General features: G+C 37.8%; 1 protein-coding gene across 1 annotated transcript in view; it reads right to left on the bottom strand.

Annotated features, from left to right (window-relative positions):
- Positions 1-3,146: 3,146 nt before the first annotated feature.
- The window catches only part of LOC135078782 (frizzled-4-like), a 45,083-nt gene continuing 29,127 nt past the window's right edge, over positions 3,147-19,102 (bottom strand). The window contains exons 2-3 of the mRNA XM_063973334.1: positions 8,446-8,624; positions 3,147-4,731 (exon numbers count right to left, since the gene is read on the bottom strand). Coding sequence (XP_063829404.1) covers positions 4,088-4,731; positions 8,446-8,624 — 823 coding nt within the window. The 3' untranslated portion in view covers positions 3,147-4,087. The remainder of the gene's footprint in view (positions 4,732-8,445; positions 8,625-19,102) is intronic.

Here is a 19,102-nt window from a genome sequence, read left to right as displayed (position 1 = left end):
ACCACCAATTTTAAATTTTGGAGAGATAACTTATCTACTTGTTGTAGACTAGGGTCTCTAACAGATCCTTTATTAGCACTGGGGCCGATGTTATTAGAATGTATGTTCCGTCTGCCATTCAAGTATGGTAACGTCTGTAGCTGGGAGGTGAAAACACTCATCCAGCTGATAATCCCAGAGACGGCTGAAGGGCGTCATAAAGAATCAGAGTTCTGATCTATTTGCCTTAATGTGGTACAAAAGATGGATAATACTATTTATTAGCTAATTTTCAATTATAATTTTACTTGTTTATTTAAGGAACACAAACAGTATAATTTTATTTAATATTTAACATCCATCTTTTGAGTCCAGTGTAACATAGTTAATACTACTGCCGTGGCCCTGGAAGCCAATAAGTCTATTTTGGGACACCCCTACATAATGAATATAGCCTCTGTGGCCGGGGGTACTAATGGATTCTAACTGGAACAAACAAGTCTCTGTCTGCGACTCCCCATACACTGAGTATGGCCTCCGCGGCCTGGGGTACTAATATATTCTAAATGGAAGCAAACAAGTCTCTGTCTGGGACTCCCCATACACTGAGTATGGCCTCCGCGGCCTGGGGTACTAATAGATTCCACCTGGGTACTACTCGACCCTTTGATGTTACAGGTGGTCTGGGATACCGTGCCTATGGCCCGGTCTGCAATCCCATCTCCTGGTAGATAACAAGCCGACAGCGTCATGTCGAGCTGTTCGGTCAAGTTCATGAGCTTGGTGGTCAATTTGAGGAGGGCCCGTGATTGAGTACCTCCTTCGTTTCTGACTGTGTCTGTGTCAGAATGTGACCTTCAGGAGCTTGGTGGTCAATTTGAGGAGGGCCCGTGATCGAGTACCTCCTTGTATCAGGATGTGAACTTCATTCAATCGATCCTGATGACTTAATGCTACATCTCCATCGCATTGGAGTGTCATCATCACTAGTAAAAATATATATGTATTTTTCAAAAGTAAATGCCAACATTACATTTTAGGTGTGCGTTGTAACACTGACCTGTAAAATTTTTGTAAAGTACTGTCTATTTTCTTTCTCTGACCTTTAATCTACTGTTATAATAATATTTTCGAAAAAAAAATAATTAGCAACCCTAGTTGAACGCCCCACTACGCATCCGCTGCGTCTGTGGACTTGGAAGTCTGTGACTTCTTTTCGCCGCAACGGCTTTGAACTAAAGTCTATGGCGTCTATACCTCTTAAAATCCTCTCAGAAACAGCTGTATACTATTGTGTATTTAGTTGACATTGACAGTTTATAATATTGTAACTAATTGTGGGTATACAAATAATAAATCAGTTATGCTTTGACTTGAGTTGATGTTGTATCTTTTACATACCATACCTATTGCTTGAAGAGAGACGTCCTCCGGGGACAGTCAATGTTGCAGTTGGCAAATGTATAAATTTTTTTTTTTTTTTTTAAATAAAGTCCCAAGTTTTTGAGCTTGTCTTAGTGCACAAATAAGATCCCAGTCCTTTAAGATATTTAGAGACATTATTCTGCCATGATGCTTCTGAGAGTATTCCAGGCTTGGGAATTTAGGATATTTGTGTTGGCTCTATTTACTTGCGATTGACATGCAAAAAAAAAAAAGGTTTCTGAAAGTCTCAGTGTCTATGAGACATGAGCGATTAAGACAGATCTGTTCTGATGACCCAATAGAATAAATTATATTTTCAGTATATTATTACTCAAATGCCACTGGCACGAGGAGTTTCCGCAACTCCACTTGACACCGCTGAGAAAAATCTGCAGTGCCGAAGACAAAATAAATGGCAGGGCTTCAGTTGTAAGATTCCTTGGAGGAAACGCCTGTGAGTCTCTGCTCTGGCAGATGAAAGTAAGTGTTCTGAGAGTTGACCTTCACTAACCGGTCGTGCATTGTGATCCTGAAGAAGATCTACATACTATTTCAGAAACTAGATAAAAATGTCTTATCGCAACATGAGCATAAAGCCCATCTTTGAAAAGAAACATTGTTTCTATTAACTTCTTATCTTGAACTCTTTTGAGAATTTTTAACTAGGTATACTCGCATATTGTTTAATTTAAATATGATAAGGTGTTCAACCAGATCTGTGACCCACCCATGACTAGGTTGGGGGAGCCTTTTGTAATGTTGTACGAAGGTTAATATTAGCAATTACCTTAAACAGTGCTCGCGTTCATTAAAAAGATTCCGCTCTTTTTTCCACAAAGAATTGCATTGTGGTTTCAGGGTTCTTGGATTATCAAGCCAGAACCAAACATTACAAAATAAAATTTTTGAAATAAATGATTAACATCTAAATTTAAGAGGCCTTTTAAGCCCAATCTAAAATAATTTTACTTATTTATGAATAGAATGGTAGTAACAATTGCATCATTCAAACAGAATGTTCAACTAGCTGCCTTTAACCCGCTATAAGGTAGCCAAAATGCTGCAATTTATCTCATTAATAATTCGCTCAGTCAGCAGGAAAAGGAAAAGTAATATTCTATCTTCCTTATGATTGATCTTAACTTCACTTTACGATAACGAAGTAACTGAAATCGTTCTTTAGAGGAACTGAATACTACTTTGCAAGCTATTACCATCTAGTAGGCTTGATGTAGAAGGTAAGTGGTGCGCAACAAAGTTGGAAATAACATTCATCTGAGTCGTCAAAGTTTCGACCGAGTGTCTTACGAGTGGGGTTAACACTTACATGGCCTCCGTCGCCTATTTGGAGGTGGTGAAGCAAACATTTCCATTTCCGAGGATGATGAGGATGAATCTGAAAAAGACGACTCGGATTTCGAGCTTTTCCTTCATCCGGGCCGACAGAAGTCAACCTTTCACCGTCACCACTCTTTACCCTTACACTCTGCATCACTTATATTTCCTATTTGCACATTTTAACTGTGTTTTATTCTTATTTTATACTTAAAAAACAAGAAGATAAAAATTTTTGCTGTGTAGGCGGCAAAAATCACAAACGCTATGAAATGTCAAGTTGACAGATCACCAATTTCCATAGAAAGTGGTGCCAGCTGGTGTATGAAGAAGGTAAACTAGATGATAAAGCAGAGACAATTGGTAAGTTTTCTTATACCATAGACTAAAATAAGGCAAAGATCATAGACAGCTCTCTCAACAGAACGCTGTGTTTTATTAAGGCACATAATAAGTGATAATAATCATTATGTATTTACATTAGAATACTATTTTGGCAGGCGGTATTCCATCCCACACAAATTGCAGGACGGAAAAGTATGTACAAAATATTTAATTAGCTTCGAAGTGATTTTTACGCAATAATTAAAACTCGCTAGAGTCGCAAGCTATTAACACTAGTAGCATATTTTCAGATCTAAGATTGAAACACAAACCTACTGAGCCTGTTATTAGCATCTTGAAGCTAATGTACCAGGACGAGAGCACATCAAGCTAGACACAATGGCATCTTATCTCGTTGTATTACAGGCTATTTTGCAACAAAAATGTATAATCTGATGTGCAATCGACTGTATGATGTTAAAGACTTAATATGATTTGAAAACATTTAAATGGCGTTTCAGTAACACTTAGATCGCAACGAAAAGCAAACAAATCATAAGGCATTTCAAATTATAAAGTATCTAACCTAAAATCAAGTGTAAAACTTCCCTTGTTTAACTATTTACAAAAAGCTTTTATATACAATATAAACACTTTAATAGGCAGTTCAAGTTAATTTCATAGTCAAACTTAAAAACTACAATTGTCTGTACAAAATTTTCTTCTAAATACGAGTGTAATCGTATCTACTTTTCTGGTTTAATTAAACACGTATTATTATATTTTTTCAGTATAGTAATAATTGTTTCATCGTATACATTTATGCAGATTGATTATTTAATTATAATATTCCGTTCAAACAAAATCTTTCACTCATAAATAATAACATAATGGCACTTACGAAATTTAACAATACTCTTATTAATACACTATTCAAACACAACATAAACTAAAACTATAAATGCATATCAGAGGAACAGCCTCGTAACTGAGTGTCTTTTAGTTGAGCAGGCGGGTGAGTCGGTCAGAGGATGGTCTCTCCCGCGGAGTAGTGGTAGTGGCGAGGTTTGCGGTAGGAGTGCTGCTGCGGCGGCCGGTAGGTGGCGTACTTGTGCACCTGGCTGTGCCGCGACAGCGAGTGCGCGTGCGAAGCGTAGCAGTGCAGCGTGAGCGGCGTGGGCGGCGGGCCCGCCGGGCACTTCGCCAGTGGCGGCTTCCGCGGCCCCGCCATCTTCCGCCACAGCGCCTTCAGCCGCGGCGTCGCGATCCACACCGCCACCATCACGCCCAGAATCTGCGACGCGAATATCCGGAACAGGAACACCCAGAACGCGGGGCGCGGCTGAGTCGACGGCTCCGGCGATGGCACCGGTGCGGCTAGCCAGTCATCTCTCCACGCGTACTCGTACATCCACGTTGCGAGGATGCACGTCGACGGAACCGCGTAGAGCGCCGCGAACGCCCCCAACCTGAGCAGGCTCTGGTCGGTGAGCGGCTGCGGCGGCGAGTTCAGGAGAGCTGACGGAGCCGGCACCGGCGCGGGCCGCCGCAACACCGCCCGCAGCCCCGACGCCAGGAACACCGAGCCCAGCAGCAGGCAGATCGCTTCCGGCACGATGACCAACGCCAGCAGCGATTTGCTGGACTGATTGCCGACGAAACATGTTCCTGTAAAAATAAAAACAAAACGCTTTAGGTAAACGAACCTGACTTCAATGAGTTGGCGGATACGGATTCTCTCTGCACCTTTATCGAGCTGAATAACATTCCGATTTCCACTAAAGCCACTCTCAAAGCGAACACCTACACAAACATACGGCGAGAAAAAAGGCTTGCATTAATAAGGCAGCGGTTAAAAGGGCCGATTTAAAATTGAAATATGAGCGTGCGAGGAGGAAAGGTGTCGTATTTAACGGCTCGAATAATGGTCGCGCATTTCTTTCGGCCGCCATAATGGAAGTGGAAATAATAAAAATAAAAGCACAATACTCGTGGCATGATTGAAACTGCAATATGCCTGAGAAACGGACCGAGAGGCACTTCGCTCGCACTTAACATAATGCTCTTCAAAATAAAGCTTTATGTGGAATGCCAATCTAATCTTAAGCTGAGATTTTGGAACTTAAGCTCTTTTTTAATTCATTTTGTTACTTTTGTATAAAAACATTTTTGAAAGTGTAGAGTCGACCTCAGACTTCATATTTGCATATCGTTTAACAAATGTTAGCTTTAGGCAGGCACTATTTTATTCATTACGGTGCCTCATTTCAATTTTCAATGCATCGTTCGCGTCTCGCGTGTAAGTGAGTGCATGTAAGTCACACAGCACGAATTATTTGCATGGGGCAGTAAATCCCGGTTTTTGCCGAGACTCAAATTTATAGCTGCGAGGCTCTCGCGCGGGTTTACACCTGATTTATGCGCAAACGTTGATACAGAGGCGGAAAATATTTTTATGTTATGTCAGGAACAGAACAGGTATGCATTTCATCGGTGAATAATTACGAACACGACGCAAAGCTGTGAGTACCCTTGTTATTTTTAGTTCATTGGTGATAGATTTATGGATAAAATCCTGGATAAGGCTCTATTATTCCAAAAATGCCTTCAAACTTTATAATTTTCACGGTTTTCCGACTCTACATTTCGTCTTGCCACCAATAACTAAAGTAAAATACGAATACGATAGAAAGAAGGGTACCAAATTCAAGAAAAACATTATTTAGCTGTATCATCATGTATTGGATACTGTACTGTACAGTTAAATTATTGATTTTATCTTCGTTATCGCTATCACAGAGCATAAGTCAACCGTAGGGGAGACTTAAAATAACTTTAAGTTGGCTGCTTGTTTAAGAAGTTTGCGTCTGCGAAGAGGTCTTAGTCGTATCTACAGAAAAGCCGCTTGAATTTACTTGTTGCTATCAGCGGCGTCCTCAAATGGTCGGTAGTCCGGCTGAAATAAGTAATAATCCCAGCTTATGTGATAAGGACTCGGTGATACGGACGTCTTCCACAATCGCCGCCTGTCTTAGTTGGAATTAAACGAAGACAAACAAAGCTACTGTTCTAATTCATTAAATATTTGTTTTTTGCTGTTTAGTCTCGCCGCCGATTGCTTAACGTTTTTTAAACGTTTAAAAACTTCAAATTCGCCGCTTTTACGGTAAAAACTATCTCGATTAAGATGTGCTTGTTATTAACTTAAAAGTAGGTTATCTTAATCACATTTTGTAATTAATAATTGCACGAGTCGGGGTTTCTTGTGCACACAAAGCTTCGGTGCCTGAATACAAAACACTCAATGCCATTATCGTTTGAATGCGTGCCCCTGCGCACTCGTACCAGATTTAATCGCTTTGAAAAAGGCCGCCGATTAAACAATCGAGGACTATAAACCGAGAATTGCTAATACCTTTGTGGCGAACGTGTGATAGAAAGTAGGTACGGAATGGTTTAGCACGGTAGAGACTTTTGGTTAAACAACGTTGGGAAATAAAATATTATAGCGTATCGACGCTACATACGCTACATTTTGTTAAGTTTATGTGATTTCAACTGTTGAAATTGTGAAAATTAGTAAAAAAAGGTTTTAACGCGACTCTACGAGTATGTGAGCAAACTCTATCAATTGATGTATTATATTTTACCTCGTAGGCTAGAGAGTGATGTAACATTTTTTGATGTCAACGAAATAACTTATTATAAATTAATAGAAAAATGGTTGTCTATAATTGATACCTTGCTGGAGGTATACATGCGCTGACCTTACCGCCATAGATGTACGTAGGATTTCAATATTTATGAAATTCATTACAGTTATGGCCACTAACTTATATGGACTCGTTCAGCCTTTAAAGGCGCATAGGTGCAGCCTCTGCGATGCATTGAACTTGTTACCCGCTCGAGTAAAAAAGTTGGTTGCACCAGGCGGTGTCTTTGGCGAGGTGGTCTACGCAACACGGGCCTGTTATAGATAATTGTGTGGTATCCAGAGTAGCTTATTGAGAAACGAGCTGTTATAACGAGCCCTGACGGATGTCCTGGCACTAGGAACCTGAACATGCATTTTCCTCAATTTAACATATATTTTTACATGAAATTATTTTCTAACAACACGCCCGAAGCTATTCAATTGGAATTTCTTATTATAAGTATCTTAATCCTTCGCCTATGATTAAAGAGGGCTTGCAGTAATTATACTAGGAAACAAATCATCAATTAAATTATTATCTTTATGATTGAACGATATTTAATTAGTTACAGCTTTTTCTACGAGTATATCAGTTCTTTAATCTACAAATTATATTAAAATAATAAATATTATGCAATTATACGATAAAGCTATATCAAAAATAGAGCCGTTGATAATGTTTCTTTTGTTTTTGTTAAGTAGGTACACTGAAGAAGTCAACAACTACCTACTCTCTGTCTATTTTCAACCGACTTCAAAAAAGGAGGAGGTTCTCAATTCGACCCGTATGTTTTTTTTTTTTTTTTTTTTTTCTATGTTTGTTACGCGATAACTCCGCCAATTATGAACCGATTTGAACAAATCTTTTTTCGGCGTATAGGTAATACCTCAAGGGTGGTCCCATTTAAATTTAATAATAGAAAAAACAACCCCCAAGGGTGGAAAATTGGGGATGAACTTTTTTATACGCAATATCTCCGCCGATTATAAATCAATTTGACTGATTATTTTTTTGTTGAATAGGTATTATCAAAAGGGTGGTTTCATGCGAATTTGAAGAAAATATTTCATCCCCAAGGGTGGAAAATTGGGGATGAACATTTTTATACGCAATATTTTTAATTTTTGGTATTTTTTTGTGTTCACGCATTTGAAGTCGGTTTTATTTTTTTTAAAAGTTAATTATTGTTTATCTACTGAATCTATCTATTCTTAAACTGAAACTTTAATTTAAAATGACGGGTTTTCAATAGCTCTCTATAATACATTAGTATTTAATGAGGAGTTTGGTTGATTAGTTAATGTCCTAATGTAACGTAACTCTCTCGAGGTTGTTACGAACACGCAGTCGCGAATGTCGCGTAGAATACCTATGTCAAGTTGATCGTAACTGTAGGTAGAATCCAGGCGCAATATAATACTTCAAATTGATGTTACCAGTGAGATGTCGCAGGTCAAATCATATCAAAGCCCTCTGAAGGTAGAACCAAGGCACGGGTTTGCGTCAAATAATACTTCAAGTTATTCTTAACGGGACTATTCCCACCTCTCATTCCTACCGCTGCAACTCCTGTGTAGCCAAGATTTACAGCTTGACCGTAAAAACCCAACCAGTGAAGGTCAAGTTTGTCCCGGGGGAAAGTTAAAATGTCATTGGACCCGCAACGAAATTAATCAGTTATTCTTACCAGTGAGCTCATCAGCATCGACGTCTCTCGTCACCAGCACAGCGGCCGCCAGCGCAGCGGGAACGCCCCACGCCGCCAGCTGTAGCAGCGAGCTGTGGCGGTTGTTGCGAGCTGTGGTGCCCGGCGCTGGTGGTGGTCGCAGCACGCTCGCTCGCCACGCGCCTGCTACGACGACCCACCTGGAAAAGACGGGGGAAAGTTTAGCATGTAACTAAAGGCACATAGAGCAACAATCTTGATCTCAGATAATCGGTTATTAACATTATAAATGCGAAAGTAATTTTGACAGCAATAGCAACCTATGACGTCACCTCTTTACCAACTCATGTGACTATTTTTAATTTAAAATAGTGAAGAAGTTTTACAGTTAAAAACTAATTGATTTTTCAGGTCTAACCATGAAGTTATTTTTTAGGTATTGTGCTTTTGGTAATGATCAGCTACCTACTTAATTGGTTGTTAAACCATAAGGAGAGTTTCTTCAACAATTACTGGATACAGATCAATCATCATTAGGAGTATATAACATTGATCTATGTACTTAACGGAACTGCATAAGAAAGCACACTGTTTAATTACGTAAGTTTCTTAAAGTAACGTCGACAGAAGTAGGTTCTTCTTAATTACTTAAGATTATAAATTCACGAATCATCATAAAACTTAAAGCGTTGTTAATTAACTAATTAATGATTTCAATTACCTATCTCGAGCCAATAAATACCGTTCTAACTTTTTTAATGAGTGATTACTTATGAGTTAGTGCACTAAGATGTAGAATTGTAGAACTCTATCAATTACCCACGTTAAATATCAAATAAAGTTGATTCAATTATTCGCTTGAAACAATTCATTAATTATTCTTAAGTGTTTAAAAGTACTTATTATTTATATCTGAATCCAGCATGAAACAAGACAATTAATTTCAAGCTTTTATTTGTGAAATGCGCAATTATAACAATTTATTACTGGTTAATTATTTATAACTATTATTTATTTGTTAGTTATTCCTTAAAAACCTAGTCCAGCCGGCTAAATTCCTATAATTCGTGGTATTGGTTTAATTTTTTCCCTACATCTACCAGGGTTTTTCAAATATATTTCTTTTTAGAAGCTTTTTTACCCAATTATTTGTAGTTTATGAGTTATATTTTTAGCGGATAAAGGCTCATTAAAAACCATTGAATATGTTATCATAAAAACTGATGACCTTTTATTCTTTAATTTAAACTCTGAATCGTTCAGACAAAAATTATTAACATTCAATCAAACAATTTGCACTTAGATTATGCGAGTAAATTCAACTAGGTATTTTCCACTACTATTCGATTATTTAAACATTGCCACCTACATAAACGGTCGTGGCAGTCCTTGAAATTATCTAGGTATTTATTTATTGACTGTTAGTATTTACCCTTGATAGGTCAAGCCAGGCAATTAAAGTAATTAAATAGCCAATAAGCATGTCGTTAAGAGCGGCCACCAGCTGTTTAAGGGCAGGTGTTTCGGTAACTAGCCGTTTAGAAAATGGCAAAACTTGTAAAATGACTGCTAGAATAAGGTGTCATCTCCGGATGGCCTAGAAATAACATAGGTTTAAATAATAGAGTCATACTCCATGACACGCAATGGAATATAATAATAGGCACAAACTCATTTTCTGTAAGGACATAACGAAAAGACTGAATTTTATAATCATAACTTCGTTTTCAAAAAGTTACCGTTATCTGTCAAGACTTAAGTCCTATATTAAAAACTCTACCGCCTTGAAAGTTCGTTACTCGTGTGCGGACGTTTGTTGAACTAGCTCCAAGTAAATTATAGCCTTTGTCAACCCTTACTTAGCTCGTTAAAAGGTCTGACAGGTAAAGCCTTCCCGCTGCGCGAGAAAGGTGTCGCCTTGTTTCGACCGCGCCAGAATAGGTTGGACTCAGTACAGGTGTGAGATGGAGAGCAAATCTTTAGTCTCTGAGAGTTTTAAAGGTCTAAAAAGGCTGGTCGAAGGTGCTCGCGGTGGCGTGTCACTGGCACTTGAGCAAACAAGAGCCCTATTTGAACAGAGCCGAAAGTGGCGATAGTCCAAACAGCGGTGTTTGCCGCTCGCCAGAATGTTTGATCCGGCCTCCGCCAACACATGTTGGTTAACATTTTACTAATGTTCTTACGATTTGCATTGTGATAATTAGGTGCTCGTTCTTCGGTGTGTATTTAAAGTGGGCCTACTTCTCTTGTGATGTTTGTAACAAAGACTTTTAAACTTCTAAGTAACTTTACCTGAAATAATTTCAAGTCCATACATTTTATTAAGCAAAGTTTCAGTCAGTTTAGAACAGCTCGACTACTCGTCTACATAGAATAAGCCTTTGTAGTTTGTAACTTAAAATTGGAACCCGTAGGCGTATTATTGTTAGTAAATACGGCAATAAAATTAAGTAATTTCGTAACAAACGTCCAATAATTGTTCGACTTAAAGGCCAATAAAGTTGTCTTCTCACTGTTTCCTTGAGCCGGTGTGTGCAGTCGTAAGGAAATGCAAATGATATTGCGGGAGAGGCGCGAACAGACATACGCTTTTAAAGTGTTTTTTTTTATTTTGGCCGAGGCTCCGGATCGGGTTCCAAGTGGCCATTAGGCGATAAGGTTATCTGGCGCCTAATGATCGGATTCACGCCGTAAAATTATGGCCAGAGAATCGAATTTACATAGTCACACGTTTTCTAATAACTGTAAAATTTAAATGTGCTTATTTTTAACGCAATATCGTATGATGTTTATTATAAATAGTATGCATAAAATCTTGAGTTTACTATTGGTGAGATAAAGCTAAGCTACCGCTATCATTTTATATGCGTAACTTTACATAATAAAAAGATTGGTTTAAAACTTGTCTCGAAAACTGAAGGGAGACCGACAGCTTGTTGTTGCGATATTTGATATTTTGAGTGAGGTTAGATATTTGAACTTGACTTAGGAGGCCACACACGAGGCAGCTTGTTGCATTCTTATTTCGACGCTCGTAAACGTCGCGACATGATGTGGTACGCCACACCCTCATCTCCAAGTGGGTCTATTCCGCAAACAGCTTCAACATTTGGCGCTATCTGCCTCTCTCACTCATAAAACGAGTAAGAGGGACGAGTACAATGAAAATATTGAAATCACTTTACAGAGTGGGACTTCAAGTTTTACAGCTGTCGTTGCGGAGGATTCGCATCGTTAAAAGCTTTGGCCAGCCCTGACAGAATTTAATATCGGTACATAAAAGCGAACAGTCCGCAATATGACTGCTTTTGTGTGATAGTGGGCAGACACCAGACACAAACCAGAACATGAAAACAATATACTCGTATTTTAATCGAATTGCAGTCTGTCTATCGTTGCCCACTAACTATTCTACGACGGAAGGCGTCTCTACATTCCTGAAATAGGTAATTTATTGACAGCCAGTATTTTACTACATCATGAATTTAGAATGTTTCAGGTATGTTACTTACATTACTTACATGTTGGCAAATCATAATATTAAAATCCTTTATCTGCTAATTTTAAGGGATTAGGTATGTAGTAGGTTAATTTAAGTAAAAATATGTATCTATAAATTCATACATAAGACGATAATGATCGTAGTCTCGTAAAAAGATGAAATAACATCAGTAAAAGTTGTTAATAAGAAAGCTCTACTCTCTACTCACATTCCTGACTAAAATTACAGGTGTTTCAGTGCAAGCATTAAGGTTAGCTTGTAAAAAGGCGAGGATGACGAAGTAAAGTCAAAAAGCAAATAGGTAATGTATCAATATATAGCGAATCAATATTATGAATGTAATATGGTGCATGCAGCAAATATGCACTACTGGCCAACTAGAACATGAGTCTTAGGTCTATTTAAAACTTAATGAATCTTGGATTATTCACTCGCTGCAGTTCGAAGAACCGAATGTTGAAGCTGCAGTGATTTCTCAGAAAACTGTTTCTCGCCCATGTTCACATCTGCATGAATGCAGTTCTCGCTTTTTTTGGTTTTGAATAAACAAGATTACAACATGACACGTTATTATAATTTTAAGGCCTTAAACCCTCGATCCTTGATAATGTAAGTCTGAGAAAATGGCGGTGAAAACAGTAAATGCCCCCCCGGGGTTTTGGCCAAACCACTAGAACGGCGCCGGTTTGGCGCAGACTAGTTTTCTTATGAAAATTTTGAGCATATGTGAAAACTAAAAAATATCGAATGAACCTGAAATTATTTTACTACCTTAGGTCTGACTAGTAGCGAACAGACGATTGATTTGTTGTAATGGCACCTTAACAATAACAGTTTTCCACTTTTATTGTTTTAGCCATGAGACCTTCACTCCTGAACATAGACTGATATTAATTCTAAATAACATCTAAGCTCAACAAATTCAGAAAGAGTAGGTATTATGTAGAGTAGATAGGTAATATGCACTTAGTCGCTAACAAAAAAAATACGGAATGACCATTAAAAGTAACGACAGTCGTAACAATAACGTAACGTAACTGCCACTACACCCACTGTGGGTGAACGCTCCCATATATCGGCCTACACTCACGTCATGCTGAAAGGGAGTTTTCGAACTATTACCGGTATAGTTAGGTATTGAATAATAGTTACTGAATTAGATAAATTATTGAATGTTTTTCCATGCCCTTGCAACATGCACAACCTTGGAAAAAATGGTATTTGAACTTTTTTCCAAGGTTGCAGAAGAAGCTTGAAATGTTATTAATTGAGAAATACAAGTTATGATAAAAATCTCAGATGATGAATGAATGACCCAGATTGATAAGACCGGATTACTGCACCTCTAATCTTACCTAGATTTGCATATTGCACGATAAGAAGGTAGATACTATTGTAATACATTTCGCCATGTAGCCATAAAAGAATCTAGAGTTCTAATGTCAAGAATGCGATCATTAAAAAGCTACAAACAATTACAGAGACGGTTGCAGAATGCGTACACGCATGATGTATGTTCCGTCGCAGGGACGCGGTTTATTTCGGGAGCTCGTAAAATCGATTACCCGTCCGATGCGTCGCGGCTGCGCGAGCGCCGCGCAGGATGCACTATTTCTGACGCGTCATCACAAACACATGTAATTGCTAATGTGCCGATCTCCCAGGCTTCGTAATTACGCGGCACGACGTGTTCGAGGTGCGAATAATTTCTGTTTTAATTATATAATTATATTTATGACTAGATTCGAGTGCAGAATAATTTGTGGCGGTGTCTTTGGGAAACTCGTAAAACCAAGCTGCTTTACAGCCTGAATATTCATTTCGAGTCGATTACGATATCTGTACGATACCTTCTTGGTTAAGAAATGGAAGCCTTAACACATCCTTAACGCATTGCAGTAATCTATCTACTTATGTGCTGCGTCTATGGTCAGAAAGCAATCTAAGTTGCCGTAGGTAGACGGACACCTTTGAACTGCTCCTTAGCTGCTCAAAATGGCGAACAAGTTCACAGCAGGTGGCTAAATATGGGCGCACTTAACTGACCAGCACCACATACGTCAGGCCAACTTATACGGACCCACCACGTCCCTCGATCGCTTATACACACACATCCTAAAGGGGAAGATTGATGGACTCGTCGAGGCCTGATATAATTGGTCGTGTTATGCATACGGATGATGGAATGGATACTCGATCAGTGTTGAGATCGTTTATGATTGATGTTTTTGGTAAGGAAAATAAATGAGCGCCCTCGGCTGCTGCGAACACAAACATTACCTTACGCGCGGTAAGTCTCAAAAATTTCAGGTCTCATTCCAGCAATTTGTTTAAGTGCTATAGATATTTCGTCGAAGGCTTGTCGAGAGCTGTTTTATACGAGTCTCCGGTTCTTGTTATGATTGCTTGTTCTTGCGAGGCTCCAATTAGTTGAATTAATTAGTGGAGATTTATAATATCCGGCGTTGTTAGCGAGACATGCTGTACAGTGTACTATTTCCACTACGAATATTTTACTCAAACGTCTTAATAGTGATTTATTTGTGCTTGAGAGAATAAGAATAGGAATACCTCTAATTAGACAAGAATAAACTTAAATTAGGGCAACGAACTTTATTTAACGGGAGGGCAATTATGAAATTAGGAGGAAGTTAGGCTTGGAAGAGCTTCAGCTTTTTGACTGTCATAAATTTTAACGTGGTTAAAAGTGGTCGGTGGATTCGTTTTTAACTAGTGCGTTGTAGAGTGTTACGAGAGCTTGGGAGAACATATTAGTTGCTATAGTTTTCAAATAAAATAAGTTATGAAAGACGGTTTAGTACGTGCATTTAGCGCTATGAGTTTATTGACTCAGCCCGGCACGCATGTTACAAAACAGACTAGTTATGCGCCTTATTCCGTCCACGTATAGAACAAAGCGCAGCAGCGTGCATGTGCAACGTTCGGATTCCAATGAACCATACCGCAAAGTAAATCACTACTTCAGAATTTAATGAAAAACTATCCGATATCGACCGGTGGCGTCTCGTTAGCCCACAATGTATAATTACCGCCTTCCTCTCATATGTTATTCCTTTAACTAATAAATATTGAACGCCGTACTGGGAACTGTGACTGGACGCATTGTACAGAACCGGTGCCGGTTGATAGGCGAGTATCGACTGGGAATAGTACAAATATCGATAACGCCAACTCGTTTACTGGTAATGTCGATAGAATTATTTTATAGGTTAAGAACGGGTTTGATCCTTAGGAATGGAATCATACCTGATTTGTTAGGTTTGTAGAGCTTTTACGTTTCTCTCCATTTGATAAATTGATATTGGATAAACCGATTCCAATGGATTCTAATTTCGGTATGTTCGGTCTTCGCTATTAAAATAATCGATGTAACTATCGATCATCTTTACCAACTCACGTTCGACATCGATTCGCTGATAGTGCGGCATCACTAAGAACCAGTTGCGCTCCTCGTTATAGAGCCGACACGACTTGTCTTTTATGGTTAGGCGTTCGGCTGATTGAGTATATTTTACGATGGCAAATTGTGAACACGCCCCAGGGGAGAGAACATATTTTCTCGTTAGTGTACAACTGCCCTTCGCTGAATAGGTCCCGATAGGTTTTAAATTCAGGCCCGTATTTATTGGCGTTCGTTAGCGTAGAGCTTACAATTAGCGTATCGTAAATCTGTTGGTAGTTTATGGAAATATTTACACCGTGAATGCAAATAACTCGTGTAATGAATAGGTGTTTTGTTTAGATTTGCATTTACTTCACAAGTTTCATTAAGTAATTTTAAACATTTCGTGTCCGAAAATCGTCTGCTCGTTTGCCTCCTATGACATAAGAAAAAAAAAAAAAAAAAAAAGAAAAAAAAAAAATATAAATAACCAGTTTTTGTTCTGTACCTATGTGTAGATTTCTTGACCATTTGCGAATGATATCTTTCAGCGCACCCAAATGTCGAAAATTTAGAACTTATTGATCAAAATTAACCCAACCAAAGTTTACCAAAGTGAATCATCAAATGAAGTGGTATAGCACCTATTGATATTTTTGGCGCGTCCAAATTAGTTTTTGTTTTTGCTTTTGAATGGAAAATGTATACATAATCAGAGATGTGCTATCGACCACCTTCGTTATTGAATCGAGAAACTTGGCACGCGTGTAAGCTCGTACGACAAAACGCACATTAAAAGCGCTGATCTGAAAGGACCTAAAGGTCAATCGTCCCCACGTAAAGCTTTGCGCAGAATTATCCAACCTCATGTACAATTGTACATAATTTAAAAATGTATTGTATTCGTGGCTCACAATTATCGCGTTATTGAAGGGCCACTGTCGAATACATTAACAGGCCTTCTGGTTGATTAATCTTGGGAATATACGGTTCCCGAAGGATGACCATCGTTGGTCTGTCGTTAATAATAATGACACCAAAAAACATAATTTATTCGCAACATTTTGTTCTCGGGTTTCACAATTGTTTAACGAGTTATCGAACAAGGCTTCTTCGGTTACGTAAAGCCTTAGGGTGGTCAATAGGTAAGTAAGCTTGACACAAAATAAGTTTCTAAAAAAATTGGAGATTCGCCTTAGTTTAATTGTGGATAATTTTAAAATGCTCGGGGCTTTTTCAATGCACTGAACTGCATTTACAGTAAACCGCTTGATCGCGGAAACATTCAGTTCTGGAGGATACCCGTTAGTAAATATCGTTGATTAGCGATAAATAAAATTAATAACAACTAAACTTACGTAAGTAATTTCAGTGTACAAACATTCGATAAAGCTTGGATATAAAAACAGATAGCGATGGGTTTTTCTTTTGATTACCCAACTACCGCTGTTTGTAATTTATCAGCAACATACTGTTTTCCCGCTCGTTATTATAACTAATGGAGGGGGGATTAATTACTAAGGTTGATTTATTTCAATACTTACTGAAGGGATCTCGATAACTGTTTGATTGACTGTTTGGCAGCTATACACACTAATTTCTAAATATTTTGTTTGATATTTTAAAAAGTACACGGAAATCACGTGACTTAGCGATAAAAACAGTCGCTCTGGATAGAAAACTACAGGACTGATAATAACATATATGTAAATGGGTACGATAACTGAAGTGTTCCTGTCAACGTCTCCGCGTTAAGCCATGTAGTAATTTATTCGTACATATTGTTTTCTCGGTTCGCAATTATCGAGTTATTGGCTATAGGCTGTAGGGGCTAGTGTCGATTACATTACAGCCTTCGGGTTGTAATTGCCTCCGAGATTGATGGAGCTGGCCGTGCTGTGGGAAGTCAAGCCATAATAACCGGTACGCAGATAGGCCACTGATCTGCAATACGAGTATGTTTCTTATGTCTTATTACTGGGAACTTCCTCCGAAAGTAGACTTAGATCATTTGGGTAAATGAGTGAGCAACTCCAATTGAATGTTTTCTTTCTTGAGACTTACATAATATACATAACATGGATAAAGATCTGAAACTCTTTGTAGATGTTATGATTTTAGAATCTAGATAGTTTAGATGCTTACATAATTTAACATGATATCATCAGGCAATTTTGACATAATTTTAATTTTATCGACCATTTTATTGCCTCGTTTGCCACATGACATTATCAGATCACAATAAACTTCGAAATTAAGCAGCGGAAATTGCTAATTAATTAAGGCGTACCATCATTTTATTAATTTAGGAACCAGACCGTTAAAGTGTAGCCGTGAATAATACAAAAACAAAAGCTGCATATTTTAAAGCACATTCGATTATAGTCTTTTTCACCTAAGATGATCCGTATGACGTTTCGAGTTTGAAAGATTTAGAGATGTCACATAACTAAACCATAGCGATTTATCTATAGATTTTTTTCGAAGAGTTAGTAAAACCTACTTTTAGAGAAATATTTTGTATAGGTGTTATTTAACAAAAAACATGTTTTTTTTAATTACAAATATTATTGTAACAATTTTTTATTGATAATATTCAAATTTCATGGTTCGTGTTCAAAAAAACGATTCCTAAAAAGTACTGGTTCTGTTTCTTTAAATTAAAAACTATTAATTTACTTTCAATGCGTTTATTAAAGTCAATAATCGAAAAATATAGTTGATTTTTGTGATATTTTTAATAACTAAGTATTCACTGCAATCGATTTATGAACCGCGGAAATAATCGATTTATTATACAAGAAATACCCCAGCACTAAATCTATTCCGTTTCACACATTGCGTACATTAAATAAAAAATATTTTTACATCGTATTTAATTAAAATATAATCAATAGACTCAGATTTTACTATATATTTCAAGACAAGTAGTTAATTTATTTTTATTATATTGCTAATAAAATACAAATATTTTTTCAAAAATATTCTGCATAATGTAGTATGCGTAATATGGATAACCTTGAAGTGTCATACGGATCATCTTACGTGAAAAAGACTATAACAAAATGTAAAATGTGTATTAGAAAACTCAGGCTGGGTTGCACCATCTTACTTTAACAAACATTAAAAGGCTGTCAAACTCCATACAAAAACACCGCTTAAGGTCACAGTTACGGTTAAAATAAGGTGGTGCAACTAAGCCTCAAGTTTTATAAGCCTGTCACTTGTCAGTCGCTTCAATAAAGTTGTATGTTTAGACGCAACGATAAATACTTCAATATTAAATATGTGTTGCAATAGCAGCTTAAAGTTTCAGAGTCATCAAAATATTCGAGTGAAAGGCCATCAGATTTTCAAATCAAAACAAACGCGTGGCACTTAAGACCGTCTTAACTAGGCTTTTAAGCCGGTGAATGACAGGCAGCCCGGCATGACAGGGCGGTTGTGAGTCTTGTGAGGCGTGGGTGATTCAAAGGGATTCGAAAGCTGTTGTTGCACCTCGGATTGTTAGGGGGCGAGCATAAGATTAACTTTTGAGGTTAGGATTAGTGCCGACGAGCTTTTATTTAAGTAGTACGGAATCTTTAGGTTCTAGTATGATTTGCCCGCGTCCATTTCAATGAATCTGATTTAAATTCGTGTTCTGTACAGAATCGTACTTATTTGGAACGTAAATTAATGTAATAATAAAGTTCAATTCTGATCACACAGCTTAGAGTTAAATATTTAACTGTAACGTACCATAAAAATCACTAGCCTAAAACATAAACCAC

The sequence above is a fragment of the Ostrinia nubilalis genome, chromosome 15 (genome assembly GCF_963855985.1).
Source record: "Ostrinia nubilalis chromosome 15, ilOstNubi1.1, whole genome shotgun sequence".
NCBI classification, from domain to species: domain Eukaryota; kingdom Metazoa; phylum Arthropoda; class Insecta; order Lepidoptera; family Crambidae; genus Ostrinia; species Ostrinia nubilalis.
Note: the sequence above shows the minus strand (reverse complement) of the source record. Positions and strands in the feature narration are given on the sequence as shown.